Raw genomic sequence first — 11,486 nt, forward strand, 5'->3', positions numbered from 1 at the left:
CAGTTTAGGTCAGCGAGCACAGGAATAAAATGGGTGCACAGAACTTGTGTGAGTTGGGATATAGGCAGCAGAGTTTTGGATGACCTCACGTTTACAGAGGGTAAAATGTGGGAGACCAGCCCTCCTGGCTATCTAATTGCTAGAAAAGGTACGTGTGCTGAACGGAGGATCTGTGGAGCTCGGGGGTATCCACATACCACCTCAAAAAATGTTTCTAAACCTCAGGTCTGTGGTAGGGATTGTCTGGTACCAGATGCACATGTGGGAGGAAATCTGAGTATGGAATAGGGAAATGTTTAAGGAAAGACAGGGGTGTAAATGTAGCTAGAGGGGAAAAAAAGCAAAATATAATGGAGTCTTGATTGACAGCAATAGTGGCTGTTACAGTCTGGAGTAACTGAAGCGAAAGGCCATCATTCAGCTTCTCAGCCACGCAATGTGACACAGCATGAAGGGAACATTTACAATTATATACCAGTGGCATGTTTCACTTGCTTTTAAATAGTGTGTTTCATCACCTCAGGATGTCCTTTAACACTTTACAGCCAATTAAGTACTTTTGAAGTGTACTCACTCTTGTAATGTAGAAATCGCAGCAGCCAATATGCACAGCAAGCTCCCACAAACAGCAATGCAATAATGACCACATAATCTGTTTCACTGAGTTTGGTTGGGGGATAAAAATCGAGCAGGACAGCAGGGAGAACACAGGACTTAGGAGCAGGAGGAGGCCATTCTCCCCTCTGAGCCTGCTCTGCCTTACAATGAGAACATGGCTGATCTGGTTGTGGTCTCAACTTCACTTTCCTGTCTGCCCCCCATGACCCTTGACGCTCCCTTGTCTATCAAATATCTATCTAATTCAGCCTGGAATAAATTCAATGACCTTGCCTCCACTGCTTTCTGCGGAAGAGAACCCCACAGACTAACACACAAGAAAACAAGAAATAGGAGCAGGAGTAGGCCATTTGGCCCATCGGGCCTGCTCGGCCATTTAATATGATCATGGTTGATCTTGGGCTTCAACTCCATTTTCCCGCCCGCTCCCCATATTCCTTTATTCCCTAAGAGACCATAAATCTGTCTATCCTAGCCTTAAATTTATTCAATGATAGAGCATCCACAGCCCTCTGGGGTACAGAATTCCAAAGCTTCACAACCCTTTGAGTGAAGTAATTGCTCCTCATCTCAGTCCTAAATGGTCGGCCCCTTATTCTGACACTGTGCACCCGTGTTTTAGAATCTGCGACCAGATGATCTCTCAGCGTCTGAGAGATGAAATTTCTCCTCATCTCTGTCTTAAAGGAGAGACCTCTAATTCTTAAATGATGTCCTCCAGTTCTATTCTCCTCCACAAGTGGAAATATCCTCCCAGTATCCACCCTATCAAGTCCCCTCAGGATTTTACATGTTTCAATAAGGTTATCTCTCATTCTTCTAAACTCCAATTGGTAAAGTCCCAATCTGTTATTCTTTCTTCATAAAATAAGCCCTTTAATCCTAGGAATGAGTTGAGTGAACCTTCTCTGAACTGCTTCTAATGCAATTATATCCTTTTTCAACTGTACACAATACTCCAGATGTAGCCTCACCAAGATCCTGTACAGCTGCTGTAAACCTTCCTTATTTTTATTTTCCATTCCTCTTGCAATAAACACCAACATTCCATTTGCCGCCTTAATCATTTGCAGTACCTGCTCACCTTCAAAATAGTACCAATTTAAAGTAGTACCATGGGATCTTTTATATATGCCCGAGAGGACAGGCAGGGCCTCATCTGAAAGATGGCACCTCAGGCAGGGCCTCATCTGAAAGATGGCACCTCTGACAGGGCAGCACTCCACTGGAGCGTCAGCCTGCATTACATGCTGAAGTTTCTGGAGTGGGACTCGAACCCACAACATCCTGACTCAGAGATGCATCTTCTCCCCAATGAGCCACATCTGCCACCTACAACTGTAATACAGATGTGAAGCAAGAACATGACAGAGAGTTAATACAGGGATAGCAAGAGGTTAGCAGTGTGTTACAAAGTTTTAATTTAAGCGAATGTGTTTGATAGCACTGCAAATCAAGGATATTGCTTGCAAACTTCAAAAATAACTAGTCCTTGCCAGCTGCTTGCAAGCTAAATGGAGTCATCATCATTCTGGGAACAGAACAGCAATGGATCACGCCACCCCACAACCAAGCAACATCTTCACAGTACAGGTTATCAAAGGCAAACCTTTCTTTACATCCCAAAACAGTGAAACAACAAAAGGATTATCTGTTCTGTGGTTTTTTCCTTCTCAAGTAATCGGAGCACTGACAAGCACTGGCATGATGCAAGTAAGGCACCTATGAAAGGTGCCAAAGGATTCCCACAGGCCTACACCGATCGGTGTGCTCCCTCCCAGCAGCAGGCCGACGTTGATCAGAGCAGAAATGACTCTGTCGACAACATTCCCTCTACCTGTAACACTTACATCCTGTTCTCGGTTTCTCCCAGTCGGTGTTTCACCCCATTCCCTATTTTGCCCTGTCTTAATCATCTTTTCTCCATTTCCACGTTTTTCTCCTTGAGATTCAATTTAATTCCCTTTTTGCTATTTTCTATTCACCTATCTGGTTACTCTCTCTATTTTCTCATCTCTCTCGTTCTGGTTATTCCCCATTTCTCTATTTTCATGCTCTCTATTCCCATCACTCTCTCTCATTCTGTCCTTTTCTCTCTATATGTATTCTCTATTCCCCATCCGCCCTACTTCCATTTCTCTCATTCTCTGGGCCCATGTCTCATTCTCTCTATTCCCATCTCTCCCTCTTATTTTCCACCCCTCTCTCTATTCCCATATCTTATTCCCCCTCTCTATTTTCATTTACATTTTTCACTATTCCTATCTGTCATTCTCTCGCTTTATTCCCACCTCTCATTGTCTATTCCCCAACTCTCGCGCGTTCTCTCTTTCTATCCCCATCTCTTTCCATTCCCCAACTCTCGCAGTCTCTCTCTCATTCCCTCTCCCTCATCCCTTATTCCACCCCCCACCCCCCCAAAATTCAGATTTCCCGCTCCCTTCTTCCAGGCGTCCTAGCGTCAGGCGTCCGCTGCCAGTCCCCAAAACTTTGGAAACTTTCTCACTCACCCGAGCAGAAAGTGACACTTGAGGGGCGGTGGTGATTGAGCTCCCGCCACGGATTTGGGGCGGGGGGGATGCGGCGGTGAGGATGTCTGGATCACCCCCAGACCTGGAGCCCGTTACCTCTCGTGGCTCCCTCTGCCCCCAACTCTCTTAATAGGTCCTGCGACAGATAAAAACTCCAACCCCATTGAAACACTTCACCCTCGTTTATTGTCCTCTCAAATCAGGAGGTTGCTGTGTGTGTGTGTGTGTGTGTGTAATTTGCACATTTTATGCCGAAACAGAAATCCCACTCCCTCTACCAAGTCTCCTTCCTGTAAAGCTTCCCCAAATGTTTTGCAGAAGTTAACCATCAGTGCTAACTTCACTGTTCCAAACTAGCTGCAAATCCCAGATATATATTTTTTAAAAAGTCCACCCTGATTACACATTGAGACGCGGCTCAGCTTGCTACTCACCAGCTTTGCAGGGATCTTTATAGTCGACATCTGTCGGGTCGTCTTGGTCGGGAAAATATTCGTACAGATTGTCGTCGTAGTCGATGGGGGTAGCCCGGTGGAGAGCCAAGCAAAGAAGAGCGAGTCTGGCCAGAGCCATCACCCGGGGTGCAGCGTTTAGCTTGGGTCTGGGCGCAGGAGACACAGAGAAACACACAGAATAACGAGGAAGGGAGAATCAGAGGGGAGGGGGGAGAAAACCCAGAGATTGGGGGAGATGCAGGAGGTGGAGAGTGAGTGAGGTCCAGGGGCGGGACAGTGGCAATGCTCAGCCCCCTTTTGCAAAGCTCAAGCTGCCATTAATCAGCTGAGAGGGACTTGGGAAGCTAGCCAAGCCGGCAGAGAAACTCCAACTCGACACAGTAAACGTGTCTCTCTCTCTCTGTGCAGACTGCTACTGATGCTAGCTGGCGACCAGAAGGAATTTTCCAAACAGGGTCCTTCTCCCACTCTGTTCAAATCTCTAAACTACCTCAGATTACCTCTTTATATAATCTTATCGCTGATTCAATGATTCACAACTTCCCACATGAAAGAACGCCTTTGCAAATGATATAATTCCCGTCCATCCAGTAAGATTGCCTTTTAGACTTGGCGTCTCACCCCACTATGCTCCAGAGTTTCAACACTCTTCGCAGCGAAGTGTTTCTTGCAAACCTTGTCTGACAAATAAACAAAGGGGGTGACCCAAAGATGTGTCACTGAGTAAAAGGAAGAACGTAAGGGTCTTCGAGGGGGGATTTATCCAAATGGTTCCAGGGATGAGGGGTTTTAGCTACAAGGTTAGGTCGGTGAAGCTAGGGTTGTTCTCCTTGGAGCAAAGGAGATTGAGGGGAGATTTGATAGAGGTGGACAAGATTCTGACAGGTTTGGATAAGGTAGACAAAGAAAAGCTGTTCCCATTGGCTGACGGTGCAAGGACTAGGGGGACACAGGTTTTGGGTGAGGGATGCAGGGAGAAATGTGGGGAAAAACGTTTTTACACAGCGAGCTGGAACTCGCTGCCCATGAGGGGGGTGGAAGCGGAGACGATGAATGATTTCAAAAGGAAATTGGATGGGCACTTGAGGGAAATAAACTCACAGGGTTACAGGGATAGAGCAGGGGAATGGGGCTGACTGGATTGCTCTGCAGAGAGCTGGCATGGAATCGATGGGCCAAATAGTTTCCTTCTGTGCATTAAAGACTCTGACTCTAACCCTCATGCATCCTTTTGTTACCTCCAGACATGGCTATTCCAAAGCTCTCTTGGCTGGTCTCCCATCTGGCAAACCCCCTGTAAAGTCCACTCCTCCAAAACTCTGCCACCTGTATAATTTGCACCAAGTCCCATTGATCCCTACAAAATGAGGAATGGGGGTGGTTCATAATCAGATGTCACATTATCAGACATCACATGGTCAAACCTCCAGAAATGCCTCCCACCACAGAACATAAGAAATAGCAACAGGAGTAGGGGGCCATTTGGCCCCTTGAGCCTACTCTGCCATGCAGTAATCAGATCTTGGCTGATCTGACCATGGCATCAACTCCACTTTCCAGCCTGTCCCCCATAACCCTTGGCTTCCTTGTAAAAATCTGCCTATCTCAGCCTTGGATATATTCAATGACCCAGCCTCCATCTGTCTCTGGGGAAGAGAATTCCAAAGATTCACGACTCTCTGAGAGAAGAAATTCCTCCTCATCTCCATCTTAAATAAGCAATCCCATATTCTGAAACTATGCCCCCTAGATTCTTTCAGAAAGGGACACATCCTTTCAGCATCTACCCTGTCAAGCCCCCTAAGAATTTTGTATGTTTCAATAAGATCACATCTTATTATTCTAAACTCCAACGAGTACAGGCCCAACCTGCTCAACCTCTCCTCATATGACAAACCCGTCACCCAAAGAACCTACTCTGAACTGCCTCCACATATATTCCTCCTTAAATAAAGAGACCAAAACTGCCAACTCTCCCTACTCCCCTCCAGTGGCAGCCTTGTCCACTTCCAGTACTTCAGCCCAAAATGCCCTCTGTGCGCACGCACACAGTCTGAGTAAACCTATTAGATGCCCCCTTTGACACACACCAATACTCCAAAAGTAATTCAGTGTCCACAGCATCCCAATTTATCTACGTGACAAATAACTTTGTGTGTCTCACAACAGAAACTGCGGCGAGTAACAATGAGTCAGAAGCCAAGTTATGTGTTGCCCAAGTCTACCATCTACAGGCACAAGTCAAGAGTGTGATGGAATATTCTTTGCTTGCCTGGATGTGTGTAGCTCCTTCAACGCTCAAGAAGCTCAACACCATCCAGGACAAAGTTTGGCACCCCATCCGCTAACATTCACTCTCTCCACCGCCAACACATAGTGGCAGCAGTGTGTATCATCTACAGTGCACTGCAACAAGCCACCAAGGCTCCTTCACCAGCACCTTCCAAACCTGTGACCTTTACCATCTAGAAGGACAAAGGCAGCAGGCACATGGGAACACCACCCTCTACAGGTTCCCCTCCAAACCACACACTATCCTGACCTGGAACTATATCACCGTTCCTTCATTGTCACTGGGTCAAATTCCTGAAACTCCCTCCCTGCCACCACTGTGGGTGTACCTACACCACATGGACTGCAGCAGTTCATGAAGGCAGCTCACCACCACCTTGTCAAGGGAAGTTAGGGATGAGCAACAAACGCTGGGTTTGCCAATGATGCTCACATCCTGTGAAAGAATTTTAAACAACAAGGAAACAAAAGAGTACAGTTGCAAGAGCACAAGAAGTCAACAATATACCTTTGGGAGAATGTATCCTGCATTATAATCTCGAGAAGGGCCTGACACAAAGGAATGTTTCTTGAGATGAATAAATCAGGCCCATACAATAGCTCTGTGCTTTTAGTGTCATAAAGTAACCTTTATTTCCCCAAGACGTGACAAGTTTATTTGACCTGACTTTGAAATGACAAAAATAGAATCAGTTTTAGAAGCTGATGCAGTGCTGTATTTCAGTCACAGGTCAGAGTATCTCTCTTTGTCTTGGTTTTACTCAGATCGGTGAAACAAGATGACGGTCAGTTCGGAGACACATGGAGACAGAGAGGGAGAAATTATTGATATCTAGTCGTGCATCCTCATTTTCTCACTGTTTCCTTCACATCTGACTCAATTCACAACATTACATCAGATCTGCTGGCTTTCTAACTATTACTCCCAGGGGGACATACTGAATCAAACTGTTCCACTGTTTACCAAGCCGAAGATTATCTCCATCAATGCTTATAATAAAAAAACACAGACTCCTACGTCATTGGAAATTGGGTTAAAGTGCGCACTTACATGCACTGTCCTGGAAATGATACAGTCATCTGAATGACAATTACATTAGGGGAAGCGCAAAGTGTCAGGAATTCAACCAATTATTCAGGGCTCCCTGTGACTTAAGGTTGAACACAAGTCAGAAAATTACATTCACCCATCGCTCCATCCAGCTCTGTGTTAATATTTATCGTTCAGCAGAAAAAGAATATCTGATCATTGTCACATTGCTGCTTGAGGGAGCTTGCTGTATGCAAATTGGCTGCAATATTTCCTAGATTACAACAGTGACTGCACTTCAAAAGTACTTCATTGGCTGTAAAGCATCTTGAGACATCCTGAAGGGTCATGATAGGCACTGGAAAGTCTATCAGAAAATGAAGAAATTTTCAAGGCACATCAATAGCAATTTTTCCACGCCCCCCCCCCAAACCCAGCTTTCCTTGGTGCCACTAGCTAAAAAGGCACTGACTCTTGCTGGGGTTCATGGACGCCTTGCTCATGGCCTTGAATCACAGGCGAGTGTGGGCAGCCAGAGATGGAAGACTGTCAATTACAGGGAAGTAACCCTTCTCTGCAGCAGAAACTAAATAGCTCACTGGCTCATTGGCTGATTCTCCCCTCCCCAAGCAAATCTCCTGCATCCAGTTGAGGTATAGCATTCATTGGCAAATGTGGCAGTTATGTAGAAAACTTTCACTATTCCTGCAAGCCACACCTGCACAAAAGCAAGGAAAGTGCCAACTAAAAACTTTGAAGGAAACACAAATAAGAGACCCAAACAGGCACCACCCCTCCCCCTCCCACTCCCCTCCAAGCGCTCCATTGTGCAGTGATGGCTCAATGCCATATCTAGTCTGGCAGCGAGTCTTTGTGGACTGATTGATATCAGTAAGGGGTGACAGTGCAGGTATTACAATAACTTTTACGACAACAACGTCACATTTATTACTATGGCTCAGTTGGTAGCACTCTTGCAGTGGAAGTAAAAGATCCAATGGCACTTTTTCGAAGTTAAGCAGGGCAAGTTTTCCCCAGTGTCCTGGCCAATATTTACCCTTCAATCAACATCACCAAAACAAACTAACTGGTCATTAGCACATTGCTGCCTGTGGGAGTGCACAAATTGGCTGCTGCGTTTCCTGTATCCCAATAGGGACTACACTTCGAAAGTGCTGCGTTGTCCGTAAAGCGCTTTGGTGGCCATGAAAAATGCTATCTAAATGCAAGTCTTTCTTTTCATTCTAGTAATATAATGTTCAAATATGTTGACAGAGGAATGTTGTCAAAAAAATTTAGACTGAACCACGCAAGGAGATATTAGGGTAGATGACCATAAATTTAGTCAAAGAATTGGTTTTGAGGAGCATCCGAGAGGAAGAGAGGGAGGTAGAGGGGTTTAGGAAGGGAATTTCAGAGCTTAGAACTCAGACTGCTGAAGGAACGGCCAACAATGGTGGAGTGATGAAAATCGGGGATGCTCAACAGGCCAGAATTGGACGAATGCAGATATTTTGGAGGATTGCGGAGCTGGAGGAGTTTACAGAGATGAGGCAGGATGGTTATGGAGGGATATGAAAACAAGGATGAGAATTTTAAAATCAAGAGGAGCAAACTCAGCCAGTGTTTCCGTGGCGATTGCCATCCAATGAACCCTTTACAGCAAAGTGTGTATGGATGTTAAAATCAAGATTGCAATGTCCCTGCAGTCAATCAGCCTACGAACACTTGCTGCCATTTGATTCTGATTTTTTTTTTAAAGAATTTCTGCTATGGTTGCCCAAATGGGCAAATTCATCATGCGTCAAATTATTCTGTTCAATTGAAGTTTAGAAAAAGGATGATCTATCATTACAAAAGCGCCAAGACCCTTTAGGCTGATTTGATTTAAGTAATAACAAAAGCTGTCTGAATTATACCAGAAAACGGAGGATAGTAAATTGAAATGATTACAGCCATGGTAGCTGAATTTAATTGAACTGCTTATTCTCCATTCCCTGCTAGAGAACAGCCATGTGTCTGTTATTACATAAATTGAATAAAGCTTTAAACTCGATGCCTTTGGCACCTTTGTAATAATAAAGCAGCAACACATTAAACTCATAATCTAATGCAGCACAGAATTAAGGATGAACAGATCTCCTGGAAACTTGAAGCCTGAACTCCAATTCAGCCAGTTGCGAGCTTTCAATTTCCTAATCTTCTGCAGGAGAGGTTGAGGTGAGGGGAAATTTTTGCTCTGAGGGTCGTGAGTCTTTGGAACTCTCTTCCTCAAAAGTTGGTGGGAGCAGAGTCTTTGAATATTTTTAAGGCACAGGTAGAGATTCTTAATAAGTAATGGGGGTGAAAGGTTATCGGGGTGGACGGAAAGGTGGGGTTGAGGTTACAATCAGATCAGCCATGATCTTATTGAATGGTGGAGCAGGCCTGAGGGGCTGAGTGGCCTACTCCTGCTCTTAATTCGTATCTTCACATGTAAGGTCCCAGTTGGATATTAAAAAGGTGCTGTAGAACGACTCAAAGAAGAGCAGGGGAGCTCTCCTGGGCCCTGGGCCAATATTGGCCCTCCCTTGGCCAATATCTTTGAAAACTGCTCTCTCATCTCACCGCTGCTGTGTGGGATCTTGCTGTGCACAGATCAGCTGCCGTACTTGCTTGCATCACAGTGGCTGCTCTTCAAAAGTGACTCAATGAAAGCGAAGCACTTCCTGACAATATTCTGCCTGAAAGGGTAGATTCAATAGTAACTTTCAAAAGGAAATTGGATGTATAGCTGATAAGCAAAAATTTGCAGGATGACAGGAAGAGCAGTGGAGATAATTGAATAACTCTTAAGAGCTGGGTACACGCCAAGGACCTCTGGTGGCCAGCTTTTGAGCTGTATAATTTCATAATTTGAGTGCAGAGTTCTGCTGTGTCAGCACGGGGTCAGAGCAAATTCAGCATAAACCTAAATCACTTTCAGCAACAATGGGGAAGAAATGCATTTCTACAGCTTTTCACCACTTCAGGATGTCCCAAAGCAGCTTACAGCCTGAGGACCTTTGAAGTGTAGTTGCTGTTGCCTAGTAGGAAACATAGCAGCCAATTTGCACACAGCAAGCTCAAGCAAACAGCAATGGCCGAGTAATCTGCTTTTAACGTGTTGGTTGAGGGATAAATATCGACTGCAATACCAGGTCCTGGTCTTCTTTCAATAATGCCAGGGGATGTTGTACGTCCACCTGAAGTGGAAGACGGGGCTTCAGTTTAACATCCCACCCGAAAGATGGTACCGCCAACAATGCAGCACTCCCTCAGGGCCGCACTGAAGAGTCAGTCTGGGCTTGATGCTCAAGAGTGAGGTTTGAAGTTTCAGACCCAGATGCTGAACATTGTTCCCCTCTTATCCTTTTACAGCTCGGTAGTGGCTCCATGCTCTGCACTGCTGTTGAAGTGTGTGATCAATACACACCATTGGGAGCTCATCTATGGCTGGTACAGGAGACAGCAGCAGCTTTGTTAGTAGTGAGTAGTGTGCTTGACCTCTGTAATTCAGCAGTCTCAGTCAGCACTGACATTGATTAAGGAACGGTGGGGGAGGTTCTGCAGTCTTCACTGATTAGTAACATACATTTTACGAGATAATTATTGACAAGGAAGAACAAATTTGAGTTTCACAACCTTGGGAGGCTTTTGGAGTGTAGTCACTGTTGCAATGTAGGAAATGTGGCAGTCAAATTGCACACAGGAAACTCCCACACACGGCAATGTTTTAATGACCAGATAATCACTTTTAGGTATTGGTTCAGTGAAAAGGTGGGCTGGGACACCTGGTAAAAACATCCTCACCTCTCTTCCAAACAGTGCCATGGGATCTTTTACCTAAGATGGTTTCACGTCTTAAGTGAAAGGCAAAAGGGCCGCATTCCCTCAGTACTAAACTGGATTGTGGTAGTCAAGCTTCTGGAGTGGGACTCGAACCCATGACCTTCTGAATTGAGGCAAGAGTGCAGTGTGCCACAAAGAAAGACTATCATACAGCACAGGAGGCCATTCAGCCCATTGTGTCTGTGCAGGCTCTTAAGGGAGAGTTATTCTATTAGCTCCATTCCATCTTCTGCCCTCCCCCCTTCCCTCCATCATTCTGCAAATTTTTCCTTCATAAGTATATATCCAATTCCCTTTTGAAAGTTACTGTTCAATCTATCCTGTCAGACAGAGCACTGCAGATTATAACAATGCACTGTGTTAAAAATATTCTCATCATCTTCCCGCTTGTTCTTTTAGTCAATTATCTTAAATCTGTGTCCTCTGGTTATTGCTTGTGTGTGTCCCTTAACACAAACCAACAGCAAACCAATTAAATTTAGGGGTCCCAGCAAAGCCCGATTTTGTCCTCACACGTGCAATTTCCAACAGGAATCACACAAGTTCTGAATCAGGCTGATTTGCCACTTCCCCACCTCAAGGATGTTGAAGCTGATGGTAGGACTGTTACTGAGATTGGCTCTTTCAGTCTGAGCCAATGACACTCTTTGGCCCTCCAAAGTCATCATTCCCTGCGCCCCAGCAGCAGAG

The 11,486-nt window shown here is 45.2% G+C and overlaps 1 protein-coding gene across 1 annotated transcript in view; it reads right to left on the minus strand.

Moving 5' to 3' along the window:
* bmp1a (bone morphogenetic protein 1a) overlaps positions 1-3,938 on the minus strand; it is a 137,538-nt gene extending 133,600 nt beyond the window's left edge. The window contains exon 1 of the mRNA XM_078565710.1: positions 3,584-3,938. Within this exon, the coding sequence (XP_078421836.1) occupies positions 3,584-3,722 (139 nt within the window). The 5' untranslated portion in view covers positions 3,723-3,938. The remainder of the gene's footprint in view (positions 1-3,583) is intronic.
* Between the last annotated feature and the right edge of the window lie 7,548 nt (positions 3,939-11,486).

Source organism: Cetorhinus maximus, chromosome 20 (assembly GCF_964194155.1).
Source record: "Cetorhinus maximus chromosome 20, sCetMax3.hap1.1, whole genome shotgun sequence".
NCBI classification, from domain to species: Eukaryota; Metazoa; Chordata; class Chondrichthyes; order Lamniformes; family Cetorhinidae; genus Cetorhinus; species Cetorhinus maximus.